This window comes from Brienomyrus brachyistius, chromosome 18, assembly GCF_023856365.1.
Source record: "Brienomyrus brachyistius isolate T26 chromosome 18, BBRACH_0.4, whole genome shotgun sequence".
NCBI classification, from domain to species: Eukaryota; Metazoa; Chordata; class Actinopteri; order Osteoglossiformes; family Mormyridae; genus Brienomyrus; species Brienomyrus brachyistius.
Genome location: NC_064550.1, coordinates 19976201 through 19996809, shown reverse-complemented (window position 1 = coordinate 19996809; position 20609 = coordinate 19976201). Strand labels below are relative to the sequence as shown.

General features: G+C 43.0%; 1 protein-coding gene across 2 annotated transcripts; it reads left to right on the top strand.

Moving 5' to 3' along the window:
• Positions 1-1023: 1023 nt before the first annotated feature.
• Positions 1024-18823, top strand: hepacamb (hepatic and glial cell adhesion molecule b). Of its 2 annotated transcripts, none has more exons than XM_048983130.1 (7): positions 1024-1137; positions 10159-10500; positions 11836-12117; positions 15390-15483; positions 16386-16453; positions 17403-17479; positions 17661-18823. In XM_048983130.1, the coding sequence occupies exons 1-7, from the start codon at positions 1041-1043 to the stop codon at positions 17949-17951; spliced, it is 1251 nt and encodes a 416-aa protein (XP_048839087.1). In that variant the 5' UTR covers positions 1024-1040; the 3' UTR covers positions 17952-18823. The 2 variants fall into 2 exon arrangements, with proteins under 2 accessions (XP_048839087.1, XP_048839088.1); XM_048983131.1 differs by lacking the exon at positions 1024-1137 and adding an exon at positions 5712-5956.
• Positions 18824-20609: the final 1786 nt, after the last annotated feature.

Below are 20609 nucleotides of genomic sequence, written 5' to 3'. Positions count from 1 at the left end.
TGAGGAAGCAGAATCAGACAAGCTGTGGAACAAGTGCCTTGCTGAAGGGCTCAACAGTGAAATCATTCCACCTGTCTTGGGATTTGAACTGGCAACCATCCAATCACAGGAACAGTGTCATAAACCACTGAGGCACACACCACCAAGTCTCAAACATATGTACATTCTTAACAACAACAACAACGATAATAATAATCATCATAATAATAATAATAATACCATAACACATAACACATGGGTAATCTGAAGCCCCAAATTACAGCCATGCCTTCATTGTAATCTTGTAATGTGTAGCAAAATTTTTGATAAGGCTGCGATCCTCCTTCATGAACGCAGCGCAGTTGGATATCGTTTTATTTCAGCAGCTCGGCCCACAGGACGCCCACGCGTTACACTCGGAGGCATGGAGGGAGCCAGTGTGGTGACGCTGAAGTTGGCAGCTAGAGAAATTACTTTTTTTTTCGTTTCAGCGCTTTCTCCTAGCAACACACGTTTCCACTGCTGTGCCTTCCTGTTAAATGATCAATTATCTGTTAAACTGTTGGGAGGATGCAGTCGAGCATCACGTATGTCTTATAAACATAATGTCACCTCATCAGGAAAAGGGGTTCGACTCGGTTATTGATAATTGTGTGGTGCACGTTTTCGTTTTCGCGTTTAGTTTAAAGTTATATCTTTAAATTGCTTATTCCGCCAGTACTTCTCAGTTTCTCACTTATTTTGTCTCTCTCCTTAATGAGAAGGACCATCGGGTTTTTATTTAAAAATAAATAAATAGATAAATACATAAATAAATAAATAAATAATAGCAAAACAGCATCTTACTATGAAAACTGGCAGAGGAGACGGGCATCCAGGGTATTTCAATCCTATAGGCGACATAGGCAGCCGCCTAGGGCGCCAACTTCCCTTCTGAGGGGCGCCGATTAGCCTGCCGCTTTCGCTCGTACCCGGCGCGCGCTGTCAGAGGCGAAGCGAAATCCGTTACAGACGTATTCGCGCCCTCTGCAGTGCCGCCACCAATGGGGCGCCAACCTCTGATGGGGCGCCGACTAGCCAGCCAATTACAGTACGCTCTGTCTCAGAAGGGGGCGCCGCGCTGCCACGATATGGAGGGAAACTTTGTCAAGGACGCTGGTAGGTTGCCGAGGTGTGACCAAAAACAAGAAACATTCTCAATGAAGCGGCGACAAGAAGACCGACACTTCAAAATTCGCGAAACTCGTTAACTTCCTACAGCCATCAAACGAAAAACAATTTTATAATATGTATATTCAGTGTAGAAAAATTCTATTGACAGTCTTTGCTCCTATACTATTCCCCCATTGGTTATCAAAATTAACGCGAAGTTAACGCGATCAAAGAAATATTAGGCCTAAGGCATTATGACACCTGTTGTATAAGATATTATATTTATTTGTAGCCTAATTATTTATTCAGTTATTTCCTAATGGAAAAATGTTACATATTATGTATTTTTGTGTTATTACACAAAGTGAACAATATTACAGAATAATATTATTTCACTGTTATCGTGAACTTTTGCGGTTGGAACTCTTGCAAGGCATGCCTAGGCCACCACATGCGCTAGGAGTTAGCAAGTTGAAATAGTGTATCGTCTTTGCTTCTCTGTACCAACTCCAGACCTGTCCCTGTGCTCTTGACTGTTTTAAATGTTTTTTTACTGTGTTACTGTGCACCAGAATATCTTAGTCTACTTCTCGTTAAAAAACTTCATTTTAGAATCCACTTACAGGCGTCCCCTTTCAGACCCAGTACTGTCAAAATTCTTGTTTTTTTAGTCTTTTTAAAACTCATATTTATAGAATACCTGCTGTAAAAAATGTGTAAAATACACGTTAAATTACTTCATGTGATTCAAATCATTTTTATAAAAGAGCCAGCCTAATTACGCCAAGGCACTTTTATTCGTAATTAGCCAACTATGGGACTTATTACACTTGAAGCACACGTTCTACGATACGATTTAATAGTGTGGTATCTGTTGATTCTAGTCAAAATGCTACACTGAGAATACGGATAGATTTGAAGCTCTTCCTGAAAACGACTACTTCAGGCACCCAACGAGCACCGAACTGATTACGTACATGAAAGACAGAGTTGTTAGATGCTGAACTGTAAGATACACACACGGTGGGGGACTTATGAAAGCTAATTACACATAAGGATCAGACAAGATACACGCAAGGCACGGGCAACCAAACGCGCAACAATAAAGAACATAACTAATAACAATAACAACAACAAAACAAGGCCTATTTACACCTTGCAGGTGGGGCATGTTGGGATATGTGCAAATAGACCAGATACGCCTTTTTATCTGATATGTTCGCTTAAAACTATGAAAATGACTGGAGAAGGTTTGTAACCCAATCACTGTGATGAATCATTTCCCCAGGGGCAGAACTATGAATTGTGTTTTCAGTTGAACAGGAGAGGGCGCTGTTCTTGGAAAATATTATGCCGTTCATGCAAGTGTTAGGTGTTTTTTGTTCTATCCTTTGGGATATACATTAGTATGTGTGCTTTCTCATATGAATACCTAACACCATGCAATGTACATTTTGCACTGATGTCTCCGCTAATTAAATCAAGAGAGCCAAAGGATCCTGTCAGTTTAAGAGAAAACCCAATGTCATCAGGGGGTGATTCTGCGAAGATGGAAGGTCACTGGCAGTGAGGTCTCACCCCTGGTACAGTGGGCTGGGTTAGACGCAGTGCTTAGCTGTGTAGGCATAATTCAGATGGAAACCAGAATTCCTTCTTCCGGGCTTAGGGTTGGATGAAATGTCTGTGACAGCAGTGAACTGAAAAATCAGAATGAGCATGTGACCTAAACTGTAGAGAACATCGCGTTTCAGAAACCAAAGGCAGCATGGTACCACTTACGTTATTTACGCGTAAGACTGCATTGTCAAACATTAAAATAAAAATCTGAGCTATACCAAAAACTATGTTTGACCTGATTGTTAACATATCGTAATGCTGCACGTACTATAAAAGACACTATATAATATCAATGAGTCTTGGTGTTTGAGAGTTAACAGGTCTTTACTGTGTATGTATATGTGTACACAAATCTTTTTCTGCTGCTGGGCCACACTGGGACTGGCTGGTATCTAATCAGCTGACCACTGGTTGCCCGATTAAACTGTTTAAAGGGACAGGTCTGTCCTTACACAAATATGGAAAACTGTATGTACCTTTCGTTGTATATTTACTGACAGATTTTTAATAGATGACTGAAAAAGCTGACAATAATTTTTGCATTAAGCAGGAATTGCACATGGTTTGAGTGTTATCCTTGTTCACATCATTTAGGCTATCGTGTGTCTTCACTGTCAGCTGTGTGTGTTTATATGTTGAGCAAGACCAAATGCACTAAGCCAGTGTTCATTTACACTTGCATTCATTCATTTAGTAAATATATTTATTCGGAATACGTTCAGCAAGGCAGATAATACACCAATAGCATACAGCAGTTAAGGAGCAAACTCAGATTTACATGCAGCTAAGCTGAGCTGCCAGTGAGTGACCAGTAACAAGTGCAGGTTCACACTGAGGACTAGGTTCCTAGACAAGTGCAAATACATGAGAATCCAGTGTTGCCAAGAAACCGTAACCAAGTGATGGCTGATGACAACGTAACAGATCAGTAGTCAGATGAGCTAGTTAAGATGCAGTAGGTCTTGAAACATTTCTTGATGGTTGAGAGGGACTCTTGATATGGGTGGGCAGCTTATTCCACCAACAAATAACCACACATAAGAAACATCTAAAGTGAGACTTATTTTACTGTGGTAGAGGGATCACTGGGCAGGGTTGGCTTGCTGACTGGAAAGAGAAGGAGAGAATCTTGGTCTCTATGAGTGATTCAGTGGAAGTTGTTATGGTTCCACGAATAGCTCTAAAAACCAGCATCAAGCACTTGAACTTGATACAAGTACTTATAAGGAACCATTAAAGAGAGACAAGGAGAGGAGTAGCATGAGGAGAATCTCGGGTGATGAATGCATGGCAAGGGTCAGGAAGAAGTCAGTTTTGTTGACTGGAGGTGGGCAGTTTCACAGCCCTATGATGAAGGAGGCCATGCTAGCAGATGAAATCAAGCATGGGTTCTTAGGGTTGCAGTGCCTACTGTGAAAAGAAGTGAGAGTTGTGTCTAGGATGGAAGGCATGAATGTATTGGAAGCACATACTGAAGGGGATAGATGGAAATGAAATGGGACACACATTTAGCTGAGTGGCTTCCTCTGTGTCCTTGTTTGGTGGACATGCACAGGGAGCTCACAGGTCTTTACAGGAACTTCACTTTACTTGCTGGTCTTTTCATTTGCATGGTAACATATTACCATATTAGCCAAAAGAGTCAATACTGATTCCAGTGTTCACTCTGGTTCTTGGTATGTTGGTCACGTTTGGGCATTAAAAACTCTGGCTAAGTGGAAAAGAATCTATGGGACACTGTCAGTAGACTGTTGTAACGTGGACAATAGCCAGGGGCATAAAAATGTAAATGTGAATAGCTAAGAAGAGAGAGCAAGTCTTATTTTTGAGTTCCCTTGGATCCCACTTCATAACCAATCATCCAAGCATCATCATCTATTATAAGACAAAAGTCATATGGTCCTCGCCAGTAATTGTGAGTCCAAATGTCTACTACAACAAGATGATATATTTTCTCAGCTGTGGTTCCCATGCATTTTTTTATTTTTTCTGTCAACCTTTCTCTCGCCTTCCTTCTGTTTTTTACAGAGAAGCAAAGAGCCGGACATGTTGCCTTGTCACTGATGCCCTTCTTTCTGCCATCTCTTTCTGTCTTCTTCAAAAGATAAGGAGAAACAAACCAATAAGAAAGGACTGCACCTCATGCATTATCGGTTGAGGGGTCCAGATTTAGGCTGTCTGGGTCCACGGAGCTGGTAAGCTCTGGCGTCTCTTCATTCCTTTGTCAGTATTCTGTTTTATGGGGCTGTTAGAATAATGAGGAACAGCAAGAGGGTAACAGATGTTTATTACCACAGCAACCTCGGAATTCCATTCATGTCTCGGAGCCTCAGAGACAGCCATCAAGTCTTCTGGTCTTAGACGGTTAGGCTTGTAGTAATTCCACCTTCATAAGAAGGATGGGCATATATAGTTTCAGCTGTGGCCAGCCAATTCTAGATTTGAGTCTTTCGCAGTCAAAAGCCGTCTGTGCTTCTTTCTTGTCGTTTGTATGCACTTCAGAGCAACCTGTGTTGTGCCGCGCCGCGTTTTATGTTTTCGGACAGAAGGTTGCTTGTGTGAATCATTGTGACCTCTGCTAGGTTAGAAATGAGGTCCCCTAAAGGGACCCAAGTATGAATGCAAGGCTCCTGTGGGGCTTTGACAGCTAGTAGCACCTTTGCCAAAGCACCACGGCAGAGCTGAATGTGTACACCCCACCGAGAACATGTGCTCCGTCGAGTGGGCACCTAATCGCAGCTGCGCCTCTCCTGTGCAAGATGGAGCAGAAATTATCGAGCGTGCGCGTCTCCCGTGCAAGAGGGAGCAGAAATAGTCGAGCGTCGGCTGAAAGCGTACCGGTCTGAATTCGGCAGTTTGGAGAGGAGGGGGGCATAAAATCAGAGGCCTTAATCCATAAAGCAGACAACAATGTGCAAGAGCATACGCTGTCACACACACACACACACACTCACGGACACACACAGAGGCTGCGCTCCGTAATGGTGGAGTCCTGTGCGGGGGGACCGGCCCTGGCAGAGAGCAGCCTCTCACAAACCACTCTGTGCGCTTCCAGGGACGTGCCCTGAGTGGACAAATCATGCTAATTGTCTGGGAGAGAAACCCAGTGTTAGACCCAAGATGAAGACAGGGAGGGAGGCTCTCTCCACGGCGTTGGCTGCCCCTGCGTTTTTACCAGTTCTCTGTCTGCTCCTTTCTACCCTCTCAGGTGAGAAAGCTGATGGAAGTGTTTTTTTCCATTGTTCTGTTTTCTCTTTGCTGGAAGCCTGTTGCATCTGTGTGCGCAAACTCTTATGGATCGAGGAAATGTGGCAAGCCGGTAAAGTGTATGTGAGTGGGTTGTGCGCGTCTCTGCGTATGTGTGCATGCGTCTGCGCTCGTATGAGCGGTACATTCGCACACACACACGTCCTCGGCTGTCATCTGTATGCCAGAGGGCGAAGGTGTTTTAAATGTTTGGTGTCATGCTTGCATTTCAGAAAACTTTCACTGAAAAGGTTTTCTTTGCGGCGTGACCATTTGCAGGAATGTGGGTGGTTAAGCCTTACATGTGTGTATGATACACATAGTCATTAAACTGAATCAAAAGAAAATCCAAGTTTTCATGTGATTGTTTTACTGGAGAAACTCTCCCTTAATAGACAGTGGATGTTTGACTATGTGTTAGTTTATCACTTAGTTGTCTAACTATAAACTAGGCCTACGCAGTTAAATTTCAGTGTTCTTCCTACCTAAGCCTACTGATAATATATTTCATCCCAATTAAACTTCATCGAGTAATCACATGTAATAAATTTCGTCATTAACCGAACTGTTCTTCTCAGCAGTGTGGTTTGAGCTTACAACATTATCTTAAATGATTTTTAAAATATTATTTCTAAAGAAAAACTGTTCTTTGTGTCCATATAATTCATTAAGATTGTTATTAATAAGACCCCTTTTATGGTGTTCATGTATATAAAAATTCGGTGGAGGTTTCTTTTTGTAACAAAGGTTTTGCCATCCATAATACAATTAGAAGGGTGGAGAGTGTCTCGACTCCTCGTAATGAAACATTGTGTCCAAAGCCATTCTGTATGACGGTGTTTATTTTAAAACCTAGAGGCAGGATTCAGAGAGGACTGTCATCTATCAAATGGCACACACTATGAAATGACAGCCATACTGCAGCCTCTATTGGTAACATGCTTGTATAGACACATTCCAACAATGGAATTTTATTCATCATTAGCACAGCTTTGTCTCGGTTTTGGCAGGGAATACGAAATGTTATCATGGGCAGCATTTTAATAAACAATAACTTCATTATAACACAGTATAGTAGCGCTGTGTCATTTTTCATCACGGCAAAAAGCAGATTTGTACGTGTTTCAGCCATGTGTGATGTCAAATGGCAGAACCACTCACGGTGCCTCGCTCGCCAAGTGTTACGTGACTCACTGAGTACCTGTCAGATTTCAGAAAAAAAAAATGTCAATGCAAAAGTGGTGAGCAGATGGCATGCGAACTTGGACCAGTACGGGTTCCTCTTAGAAGAAATGTTAAAGGTCCACGCACTTTATAAGAAAATGATTTATTACATAAATGATTCTATAATGGCCAGGAGATCATATCCTTCAGTGAATTTGTCATATTCTAAATGCCAAACATTCGGCATTATTTCTGATTTACTCTTGTAGAAACAGTTAAAAATCACTAATCTAAGGCAAGTAGCATGTTAAAGTATATGACCAAGTATATCACTGTATACTTCTCTTTGGCTGGCATGACAAAGTCTATTTGGCTTGACTTGACTTACTGTAACTGTTAAACTCAAGTTTCAAGAGTCCGCCTTAGATTTTGATCTTGAAATAAGACATCCACTTTGTATACAAACCATGCATTTAATCTGGAAGGCTACCCGTTCTCATTGTCAGTTTTTGCAATGCATTCAGGTGGAATAGAGAATGGCCCCACCCCTGCCTTTGTCGCTGGTGAGATTTGTTTAGTGATCCAGAAAGACCAAACAGGATGTGGATCATTTAAGGCACTTCCTGGACGCGGGGGCCATCCACAGTCTGGGATCCCAGACATCTAAGGAGAAGCAGGAAAACTAGGGGCGTGGAATGAGAGGGAGAGGGCAGAAGAAAGTGTGAGGCCTAGTCAGAAGACTGTGAGTGATGTTTGTCCCCAGGGCAAGGCGAACAGCTTCCCTAAACCCAGGTGCCGCATTCCCCGAGTTGTGTTCTGTCATTGTTCAGATATGCTGTCAAATCACTGGGCCCCTGTGTCTCGGGGCCGGCCAATCACAAGGAGGGAGCTGTGCTCCCCTCAGTAGTGCTTTCATGAGTGTTTCTTCAGAGGAAATCAGCCAAACAATTCTTGCCTTTGTTCGCCGGTCATGGCAACCCCCCCCCTTTTGGCCTGGGGATGGTCGTCAAGGCAACTGCGGGATGCCACACAGACCTCCCCCAGTGAATTGCGAGCCTGGCAGCAAAGGGGCGGGTGCCGACTGGCCAATCCGTCACGCAGGGCGGCAAAGCGGCAGCCCCCGGTAACCACGGAAGGTTAAGGCTGCTTCTTCCCGTTGCATATGCGCTGGCGAGCTGAGTCCACTGCGTTCCACACGGGTTGCGTTCATGGCCCGTGGACGTTGCGGTTTGCCTCGTGCGAGAGGCCATAAGGCCTCCATTGTGAGATTCAAATCCAGGACAGTATTGTTTCTCGTGTGATACCGCACCAGTACGCTTTCACACCATGTACTTTGTGCCGTGGACGTCAGCCATTCAGCCCAGGACAGCGAGAGAACCCGTTAATAACTATTACTAATTACCATATAAATAAATCATATATATCAATAAGGCCTGAATGGGAACTTTTGGGTACATCTGAAATTATCAATCCATCCATCCATTGTCCAAGCCGCTTATCCTACTGGGTCGCGGGGGGTCCGGAGCCTATCCCGGAAGCAATGGGCACGAGGCAGGGAACAACCCATGATGGGGGGCATCGCAGGGCACACTCACACACACCATTCACTCACACATGCACACCTACGGGCAATTTAGCAACTCCAATTAGCCTCAGCATGTTTTTGGACTGTGGAGGGAAACCAGAGTACCCGGAGGAAACCCCACGACGACATGGGGAGAACCTGCAAACTCCACACACATGTAACCCAGGCGGAGACTTGAACCTGGATCCCAGAGGTGTGAGGCAACAGTGCTAACCACTGCACCACCTTGCCACCCCCATCTGAAATTATTTGAATTATAAACTCTTTGCTTTATAAATGAATATGAATCCAAGTGATTATAGCAATACTACATACGTCCATCATCATTCCACCAGGTGAGGAGCGTGGTCAAGATTACCTACTAGCTTTCTGCATTAATTACACCATTAAGTGTCCTGTACGTGTGGCTCAGGTGGTTAAATCATCCTGTTTGTTAGTGTCTCTGTTGCTAAAGCAATTTTTACAGCATCAGTTATGGGCCTGTATGACAAATACAGCACAGTTTCATTTGTTACATCTTTCAGTTGCCGATTATCGTCTGGTGAGTGTCCTCTTTGCCCACGATGTATGGTTTGTGTGACTACTTTGTAAACTCCTGTTTAGCTCAGTGAACAAAGGAAAGAAAAGTTTTGATTCAGCAGTTTCTTACAGTATGTAATCCTTAATTTAGGGGCTGTCATCCCATTATAGTATAGTAATATTTTACTCTTCAGGTATTGCAAAATAAGCCGGATTACAGGGTAATTTAACCAGAACTTTATTATATTAAAGCTCAAGCCGTACACCCACAACTGCTCCCAGAACCCCCAAAACTTCTCCATACTGTACTGTGCAAAAGTCTTAGGCAACCAAAGAAAATGATGTTTAAATGCTCTTTATGTTGATGTAAAACTATGCTATCATGCCTATCAGAGTGTGTCATTTTAAAACTTCTGCTAAAAATCACCCCTATACAATACATCCATGTATTTTTTGACTCAACCACTAACAAACCTCCTATGGCTAGCCAGTACCTCATTTACTTTTGTTAATTAATTAAGTGAGCTGGTCGTGAAATTTAATAAATACATGGAATTGCTGAGGTGCCTCTGAGGGAAGGTTTGGTAACTGAAGCGGTGTTCATCTAGCCATCCAACTAGATATCAGTAACGTTTAGAGGAACAGAAGAAATTTTTACTAGTTTTTATTGTTGCCCTTAATTTGCATATGTTAAATTGTTTTTTGTTCTGAGTAAATGTCCATTTACTACCCAGATAAATAGTTTTCCACATTAGACTGCCTCTGACTTTTTACAGTACTGTATATATCCCCAGTCTTACTAATGTACTGTGCCCCCATATTCCACATTTCAAAATAAAGGTCTCTTTCAAAATAAAAGACTGAAAACTCATGTTACACCTGTGTCCTGTGCATAGGCAGGGTGCTTGGGGTGAACATCACCAGCCCTGGCTCATTGATCCGGGGCACGCTGGGCGGGGATGCCCTGCTGTCGGTCCGCTACAGCAGCACCAGCACCGAACCTCCCGTCATCAAGTGGCAGCTGAAGAGGGAAAGGCCAGTGACCGTGGTGCAGTCCGTTGGCACTCACATCGTGGGCACGCTGCGCTCTGAGTACAAGGACCGCGTGCTGATCTTCGAGAACGGCACACTGCTGTTGCACAACCTGAAGCTGTCAGATGAGGGCACTTACGAGGTGGAGATCTCCATCACAGATGACACCTTTACTGGGGAAGGCAGTATCAACCTCACGGTGGATGGTGGGTTCAGCCAGGTCCAAAAGACACTGGATCGGCTTCTGCAATAATTTCATTCATTTTTATATTTTCATGCATCCTATGGCCCAAGAGGCATAAGTGTTCCCTCCCCTCTTTATCACACCCTCAGACCTTAGCATGACACATTTTCTCATTTATAATAACTTAATTATTTAATTGCTGCTTCAATATTTTACAGATTATATGATTTCATGCCAAATCACTGCAGCAACCACTACCTCCACTAATTGGTGGTAAATCTGATTTATGGATGTCAAAGTAAATTACCAATATTCATTGCTTGGAAACATTAACACTGCACCTTCATAATGCCTTTATAATGCATTCATTATGCATTCCTAGAATATTCATAAACAGCATCTAAGTATACCTTAACATAGCTTAACAGATTTAATATACACTAATAATAAACATTATATGATAACAACAAACATTATAATCATAAAATGCTTCAAATGAATGCATATTAAGGCTTTTAAGGCATGTTAGGATTCTTATACATGCTGCATATGAATGTTCTATGAATGCGTTATGAAGGTGTGCTCAGTGTAAAGCGTTACCCATTGTTTACAGCGGATCAGCTTCCCAGGAACAAATGTTATTATGAGCTATATTAAAAAGATAGGAAATGTGTACATGTTCAACAAATCTGATCAGAAGGACGCTGGTGTGAATCCTGTCCTTGTGTTTTGTTTACAGCGTTTTGCTTACAGGGTTTTGTTTACAGCATTTTGCTTACAGCGTTTTGCTTACAGGGTTTTGTTTACAGCGTTTTTCTTATAGGGTTTTGCTTACAGGGTTTTGCTTACAGGGTTTTGCTTACAGTGTTTTTCTTATAGGGTTTTGCTTACAGGGTTTTGCTTACAGCGTTCTGCTTACAGGGTTTTGTTTACAGCGTTTTGCTTACAGGGTTTTGCTTACAGTGTTTTTCTTATAGGGTTTTGCTTACAGTGTTTTGCTTACAGGGTTTTGCTTACAGGGTTTTGCTTACAGTGTTTTGCTTATAGGGTTTTGCTTACAGGGTTTTGCTTACAGCGTTCTGCTTACAGGGTTTTGTTTACAGCGTTTTGCTTACAGGGTTTTGCTTACAGTGTTTTTCTTATAGGGTTTTGCTTACAGTGTTTTGCTTACAGGGTTTTGCTTACAGCGTTTTGGTTACAGGGTTTTGCTTACAGTGTTTTGCTTAAAGGCTTTTGCTTTCTATAGTATTTGTGTGTATGTCTCAAAGGAAATTTAAAGAACTGTCATGTACCAGTGCTGGGACTTACACAAATTTGAAATAAACACAGAAACCTCATCTTCTGTATGCCCCCTCAGAGCCTGTGTCCAGACCCTATGTCCACATGGTGGCTTCAACGGTGCTGGAGCTCAGCGAGTACTTCGCCCTGAACTGTTCCCATGACAATGGGACCAAGGCTGTCTATAGCTGGCTGAAGGGTGGCAAGCCCCTGACCAATGATTCCCGGCTGCTGCTGTCACCTGACCATAAGATCCTGACCATCACGCGCGTGCTGATGGCCGACGACGATGTCTACAGTTGCACGGTGGAGAACCCCATCAGCAGTATGAGGAGCATGCCCGTGAAGCTCACCATCTACCGTACGTCGAGCACCGCCTCGTACGTGTCATGGTGCATTTTGAGAAAGCTATGTTTTAGTCCGTTATTTACTTTACATTTATTGAACAAGCACTTTTATCCAAAGCAGGATTTTTATGTGAAAGTAGTATCATGTAACCGCCCAAGCAGGACCCAGTCCTTGTGGGTCCCCAGACAGTCAGTTGCCAGGACACCAATGCCAGGTATTCAGTGTTCTTGATTGGCTAGGAGCTGGGAGGGATCAAGAATGTAGACTGTCTGGAGGTCCCTGAGGACTGGGTTGGGAAACCCGCCCTGGAGCAGCTATGGCTTATGGACCCTGCTCAGGGGGCTGATGGTGAAATTAAATCCCAAAACTGGGATTTAAACCCACAACTGTCTGATCACAGACGTAGTGTCCTATCCCTTTGAGTCACAGGAAATGAAATTGGACTTGCTTGGAATTGCTGTTAGGCACATGGCATCACACAACCCATAGTAAGAAACTGAGTAGAACTAAATTATGGCATTCGTTTGCTAATTTTATTACATAATTATAGTTGATTTATTCTTTCACCAGAGACAATATTCGCATTATATAAATTGGACATTTTTTCTGTTCAGTGGAAGCAATACCGATGTCCTCCTTAGCTATCTCGTTAACAATCTATTACCTAATGCTTCAAATCACGCCATAGATGGCACTTTATTGGTCATCACATATTTCAGGTTATAATTTCAAGGTGCCGATTTCTGGTTAGCCTGTTAGGCTGTAATGCATTTGTTTTAAAAGTGTCCTACTTATAAGGATGAGGAGGATTGGCTCTCAGCCCCTGGCATGTATCTCAGATAGTATAGAAGGAGAGAGTGGGAGAGGTGCTTTGAGAAGCTGAGCTGCACAGAGGGGCAACATCGACAGGCCCATTCCTGCCCGCTCTTCAGCAGAACCCTTCTCCATTGATTCTACCAGGAAGACAAGGGCAGCATTTATCCCCAAGCCCACTGAGGAGGAGGGGGAGCCTCTCGCTGGCCCCCGAGCTGCCTGAGCTGTGCCATTCTTTCTGCTGGCGGTTATGTTCACAGGGATGACAAACATGGCAATAATTACACTTACAATTAAATCAATGGCCCCGTGCTAATAGGGTTTTGTTAATAGAAATTTGCTGTCGAGAGCCATAATCCATTTGGACTAGTATTTGATGAGTTTGCTGAGACAGAAGCCAGATTGCATGATGCCACAAATGGTTCCTACAGAGTTAAGCTCTAAGTCCCACCCCAGGGAGAAAAGCCAAGAGGGGAGACAGATATCGACTGCTAAGATCCATCCAAAAATCTCTGCTCTATATGAAAAGGAGCAATAAGAATTTAGCAAGGCTAAATGATCAGATACAAAAGCAGTATTAGGGCTGTATTTTTTACTGTACTGTATGTACTTTAACATAATGGGGTTCATTGAAGTGCTGTCGTTTTACACTGAAGCACACACACACACACACACACACACACACACACACAAATGCATAAGCCCCTCCCTGTGCTGCCTCAAATGATTTCACTCCTCATTTGTGGATTTGGCTCCTGATTATGGATTCACTCCTTATTCATTACAGCTTATCCATTCGCTGGAGAGATTTTACGATCGAATAATTCAGGCGTGTGCTTACGAGCGTGTATGTACGTGCGCGTATGTGTGTCTCTGCATGTGCGTGTCTGTGTGTTTCTACATGTGTGTGTGTGTGTGTGTGTGCGTCTGTGTGTGTGCGTCTATGTGTGTGTGTGTGTGTGTGTGTGTGTGTGTGTGTGTGTGTGTGTGTGTGTGTGTCAGCTCTGGGTGGGCCTTGGAAGTGGAGACTCTGGTGCAGACAGCTCAATGCATTTTCATTCTGATAATATATCTGAAAGGCAACACTAACCATTTCAGCTGGGAGAAGAAATCGCCCATACATGTTCATTTTAGTTTTGCTTTCTAAATTACACTCCAAAATGTGTGCAAAGCTAATTTGCCTTTATATAATATCAATTTAATTGATTTTAAACATAAAAGTGTATCTAATTTTTGGGTTCTTATTGTTGAATCAGCCCTGTGACCTTAACAAGACTAAGCAGTTAGAAAATAGGTAGATGAATGTGCAACAAATCATCCATCCATCCATTTTCTGAAACCACTTATCCTATTCAGGGTTGTGGGGGGTCCAGAGGGATCCCGGAGGCTACGGGCACAAGGCAGGGGACAACACAGGATGGGGCATCAACCCATCACAGGGCACACTGACACACACCATTCACTCACATGCAAACTCCACATACATGGAGCCATGATGGAGACTCGAACCCTGGTCCTAGATGTGAGGCAACAGTGCTGATGACTGGACCACACCCTCAGTAAATCAAGAGAAGCATATTAACATATTTCTAAGACTTTAAGCAAAATGCTCAAACTTAGCTGAGGCCATAATCAAGGACAAAGAAGAACTCTGATATCACGCAGAACTTGCGCAGATGAAGATGTAGCTCCAGGGTAGAAGACGAAAAAAAAGTTTGTTATGGAGGCTTCCAAGAGGCCAACACCAACCTCAGAATGCTTTTGGACTTTAGTTGTGGGACGGCATGAAGCCCTTTATCACAAAACGAGATTATAGTACCTAATAATAAATATGGTTACATCAGCTTTGGTCTGTGGAGCGATTCCTTGTGATTTTTGAGGGGGGAGGGGGGGTGGTGGCTTTGGTCAGGGGAGGGGAGAAATGAATAGATTCAAAGATATTTTGAGGGAAACCTGCTGACTTCTTGAGAAAAGCTGAAGGTAAGGAATTTCACCTTTCAACTCAATAACAATCCAAATCACACTGTCAAATCACCCTAAGAATTATTGGAGAGTAGTGGGTGAAGGGACGATCAATGTCCTGTCCATTATGGCCTCGTCTGAAACCCTGAACTGAACTCTGTCAACAGTCTGTAGATCGACATAAGGAGGACCATGCAGTAGAGTTCCCTTGCAATTTGAAAGAATATGAACTCTTTTTCATAGAAGACAAAATATAGGTGTAACTAACTGAATCAAGGCATGTAGACTTAGTGTTACCAAAGTAAGATTAGATATTAACTAAATGGTTTGTTGACATAGGCAACTAAGGCATTGGAGGTGTTTATATCTTTTTATGTTTGGTTTCTCATTTAGCTATTGCTTGTTACAATAATAAATACAACTGGAAGACAATCTAAAGGAATATATAGATTTTGTTGTGTCTGCTGTGTAAGGGCGCACAGAAACTGGTGTTTTCTGTGTGCTTTGCAGGACGGAGCTCGCTGTACATCATTCTGTCCACCGGGGGCATTTTCCTCCTGATCACCCTGGTGACGGTATGTGCTTGCTGGAAGCCCTCCAAAAAGTGAGTACGCCCCTTTTTGGTCCCACTGCTTGGAATTTTTGCTGAGAGCATTCAGAGAAGACAGGTCACTGCTTCTGACCTTTAACCAATATCCTTAGTGATTTTTTTTTTTAGTTTGTAATTCGAGCATGGAGTCCACGTGACAGGACCGGGAGAGAGCTCATCGGTTTGGGCTTCTGGTTGGATTGCCATTTGTAATAATCATCACAAATCCATTCAATAATGATGCAGGCCAAACAATAGTCTTGTAGGCCTTGCTAACCAAGGGCTATGCAGGGGCGGGGTCACGGGGGGTACCAGCCTTAGCAGAAAGCTGATTGGCCCTTGGAGTGCCCCATCCCCTGTGATTTACCAATTTTAAACAAATTGGCTAATAATAAGTTTAGCTCCTCTTTACGAATTATCGCTCCACTTTTTGACCTGAAACTGCTCAAAGTCTGCATTCCTTGAGTTGAACAATTTTAATGAATTCTGCTTAATCAATACACACAGTATTCTGAATAGGGTAGGCATAATAGAAGTCAAGGCTACTATAGGTAGAAATACACTTTCAAATCCTAGCATGCTATAGCTAGAGAAGGACTCTGGCCCCTCCCAGTCTGCAGACTGGGTCTGCTAAATGGACTAATACCCCACCCCCCCTCCACAACACACATACATTCCTCTCGTCTATTAATGCAGTTTCCTTGCCATTTACACAATCTTTCCACCAAACCAGGTGCTACATACTATATACACTTCTTGCGTCGTTGTTTAATTATATCCCACATTTTACATCTCAGTGTGTGACCCACACATCACAGACCTGAGACACCAATAAAAAACAAACTCTGAAAATCTGCTGTCCTGTATGTGTGAGGAAGCACAGTCACCTGGCAGCCTGTGTCTGCTCGGCTTTTCAGACAAAAGCGACAGCGGGCGAAGCAGAACTCCCCAGAGACGCCGGAGCAGAATGAAGTGGCGCATGAGGGTAAGCCGTCTTTAGACTATAAGGATCAATAATTTAATTAGCCTCTAGTACAAAGATAGCATCCGCTAAACGAGCGGTAGCCAAACCTGCCGTTTAGGAGCAGCAGGATTTGGAGATAAGTGGAAGTTTAATTGCATCACATCGGCTGTGGTGATTTACTGTTCAGATGCTTTAAAAAAGAACTTCAAGCTGGGAAAAAAAATCAGCCATGGTCCTGTTGTGGTTTCTCCTTCCTCGCCAAATCAGAAGTCAGAAGCCGCTTGTGTGGATCCAGATTCAGTCTTTATTGCAACAATGAAGTTACAACCAAGGCCGGACACTTAAAGTGTGTCCAATACTGTTATACACCAATTTTTATACAAGTTCTTATCATTTAACAATATCTCGTCACTTAAGCATCATCATTCATTCAACCATTCACAATCATAATCCACACCCCTAGGTGATAAGTTTGTCAGTCATTCCTTTTACCGTTTGGTCCCTCGACCAAACATAATGGTGGCGCGACCATCTCCACTTGGTTTTTTAAAAATGCTCAGCTGTGAACGTCTGGTGAACTTCCCTCAGTAATAAACCTTAACAGCTTCAGCTTGTTGCACATTGTCTAACTAGAAGGTTAATAATATATTTGTCCTTTAACATAGTGATAAAATATACGCTAATAAAAGTGAATATTCATAGATTCAGGACTAACATAAAGTAGTTAACAGAAACTAACAAAAGGTGCAAATACATACTCAGTTGATTACATTGTGTTGTTTACATTGTAATGATTACATCATGGATATTTGGCATACTTTTTAATAATATCATAATGATTATATTCTACGTTGTATAGTGCTAAATAATATTCCATAATCCATTTGAATGTTTTGTCTCATAAAGTGCTGTCATGAATGTTTAGCAATGACAGCGATTTAAATGTTTTAATTTATGTTGCTTTGTCCAGTTGCTGTTGACACTGTGCCAAACTTGACAGAGCACAGATGCAAGAACCCTGTGTCTCTGTACATCCTAAAAGAAAAGGTAGGCTGCTTTAATCGTATGTGCATCACTTTCAGTTTCACGTTTTATTGTCACATGATATTGTCATAATTATACTTGCAGGGCAGGGGACAGGTGTGTGGGGGAACAAAAGGGCCATACGGGTTAATGGCAGTTGGACCAAATGATGGTCACGTGACTTGGGCTTCTCTGTGTGCCCCAGAATTCCACCAATGGAGAGGACAAGTCTCTTGGCAACTCGCACGTCCACTCGGAGCCCAGCAGTCCGCCCAGCTACAGCAGCACCCCGCCCCCTTTCTCACGCTCCCCTGAGTCCCCTGCCCGCTCCTCCCGTAGGTACCCCCGCACCCCAGCCAGCTCCCCACCTTCTCGCCACGCCTCTCCACTGCGCAGCTCTGCCCGTGGACTCCGCCCCTCCGGCAGCATACTGGCCGCCCGTCAGCGGGATGACCACGCTCCTTCCATAGAGAACAACGCAGAGACTCCGCCCTAATACCCCAATCTGCATCTGCACCCTCCCTCTGCTAAAGAACACAATAGTGAGAAGATCCTGCTTGTGTGACACACATGCGGGAGTGTTTATTTGTATATATGTCCTCAATAGTTTGAGCAGATTTCTTATTTTGGTACAGTGACCTTACAGTGCCTTGGACTCCAGCTCTGGGCCAGATATCTTCTCAGAAGAATTAAAAATATCTATCACCCTGGTCTTTTTTAAGTGCTGTCAGTTTTGTTGACAAAAAATATGCCAAGCACGGCGCTGTCTGAAACACAAGCCGGACACAGAATGGCTTCATGCACTCAGTGAAACATGAGGAATTAACAATATTTTCCATTGCTGCATACTTCTCTATTGATTATTCATCTGCAAAAGGGTTCTGTAGAGCAGAGTCTTCTCCCAGCCAATAAGCAAGCAACACTATTCACACCACTATAGTTTTATATTACTGACCTGATAAGTATCGTTACCACCTTCTATGGTTTAGTTCTGGGTAAACACTCAACAACCGTTGTGGCTTTTTTAGGACATCCAAAAACACAATTCCACATATCATAAAAATGATTGGAAAATTTACATTGGGAAGCACTGCAACAGTAAAAGAAGATGAGCCTTTATTTTTTCAATAATATGTATATAAATTCCATGTATATAAATAAACTATGACATTTTGTAGCCTTGTTTTGTGTTTTTTTTTTAATATCACTAATCTTCTCTTCGATAGGTTTGCTGTATTAGTTCAGAGATTGTACAAGGATCTCGCTTCAATCATTTTGATGTTCAAAGTTGTTTAGAAGACGAAAAAAGCATGTAAATGTTGAAGGCTGGAAATAAAACAAAAATAAAACAAAATGCTATTCTTTTGACTTCTGATGTTTCTATGTTCCAATCATTTTTGACAGGCCTGAGCAGGGCTTTTACCCATGCTGTCTACAGCAGGGATGAAGAACTGTTGACCTCAAATGGGGATACAGTCAGGCGGTGGAAGGAGCATTTCAAGAATCTCCTGAATCCCACTGATGCGCCTTCCTTGGGTTAAGTAGAGCTGGAAGACTCAGAGGGGGACTTGCCCTTCCCTAGAGCTGAGGTCACTGAAATAGTCGGAAAACTCCTCGGTGGTAAGACACTGAGGGTTGATGAGATTCACAGAGTTCTTGAAAGCAATTGATGTAGTTGGGCTGCCTTGGCTGACACGCCTCTTCAACACTGCGTGGACTTTGGGGACAGTGCCTTTGGATTGGAAGACTTGGGGGAGTGGTCCCAGTCTTTAAGAAAGGGGAGCAGAAGATGTGTTCCAAATTTAGAGGCATCACACTCCTCGGCCTCCCTGGGAAGTTCTATTCCAGGGTACTGGAGAGGAGGGTCCGTCTGTTGATGGAACCTCAAATCCAGAAGGAACAATGCGGGTTCCAAACTGTTTGTGGAATGATAGACCACCCTCATACGGATACTGGAGGCTTTCCAACTAGTCTACATGCGTTTTGTGGACTTGGAAATGGCATACGATCGTATCCCTTTGGGGGGGGGTCCTGTAGGCGGTTCTTCAGGAGTATGGGGTACGGGGTCTGCTGTTGCTGCCCATTAGGTCCCTGTATAAATGGAGCGAGAGTTTGGTTCGCATTGCCAGCAGTAAGTTGTACTCATTCCTGGTGGGTGTAGGACTCCGCTATGGCCCTTCTTCACTGATTCTGTTCATAAGTTTTATGGCTAGAATTTCTAGGCAAAGCCTAGGGGTGGAGGGGTCTGGTTCAGAGGCCTCAAGGCCGCATCTTTGCTTTTGGCAGATGCTGAGGTCCTGTTGGTGTCATTGTCATTGCACTGGGGCGGTTTGCAGCAAAGTGTGAGGATCAGCACCTCCAAGTCTGAGGCCATAGTTCTCGACCAGAAAAGGGTGGATCGCCTTTCCTAGTGGGGGATGAGTTACTGCCTTCCTCGCTTGTGATCAAGACCCCGAGAGCAGCAGATAATGGATGGATGGGTGGATGGATGGATGAATAAATAACACTTTATTTTTCTCATATTCTGGATCCACACCAAGGTACTTTGCTTTTTCTTGTGTGGTCGCTTCATAATGAGAGCAGAACGACTGTGTTTTGTTTCTATTCTTCCTCAGAAATATGTTTATGTTTATAATGACCTTTGGGGAGACAAAACTCCTGATAAATCAGTATTCTGCGGAATTTTAAGACAGAATTTTTAAAAAACTTTGAAAACACAGTGGTTACATAACCTGAAGCTTTGAATGTAGATTCAAAAACAGCAAAGTGAATGTGAGAATGAGATAGCAAGTTCAGTTAGATGGCAAGTTCCCACAAAGATGTAATTACAAACCTGTGTGTGTGTGTGTGTGTGTGTGTGTGTGCGTGTGTGTGTGTGCGTGTGTGTGTGTGTGTGTGTGTGTGTGTGTGTGTGTGTGTGAACCCAGAAACTGCTTTCACACCCAGTATCAGAGATGAGACATAGTTTTCTGCCAAAAAATGACAAGCACAACCATCACTTGTCTCTCAGAAAATCAGCAAATCTGCTTGCAATATAAATATGTGAAATTGCTTATTTACATGCTATTTATTAAGCAACAGTAACAGTACAACAAAAAAAAAGGGAATTTGAAGAGTCCCTCAAAGCAAATTTTTAACCTTTGACACTATATGA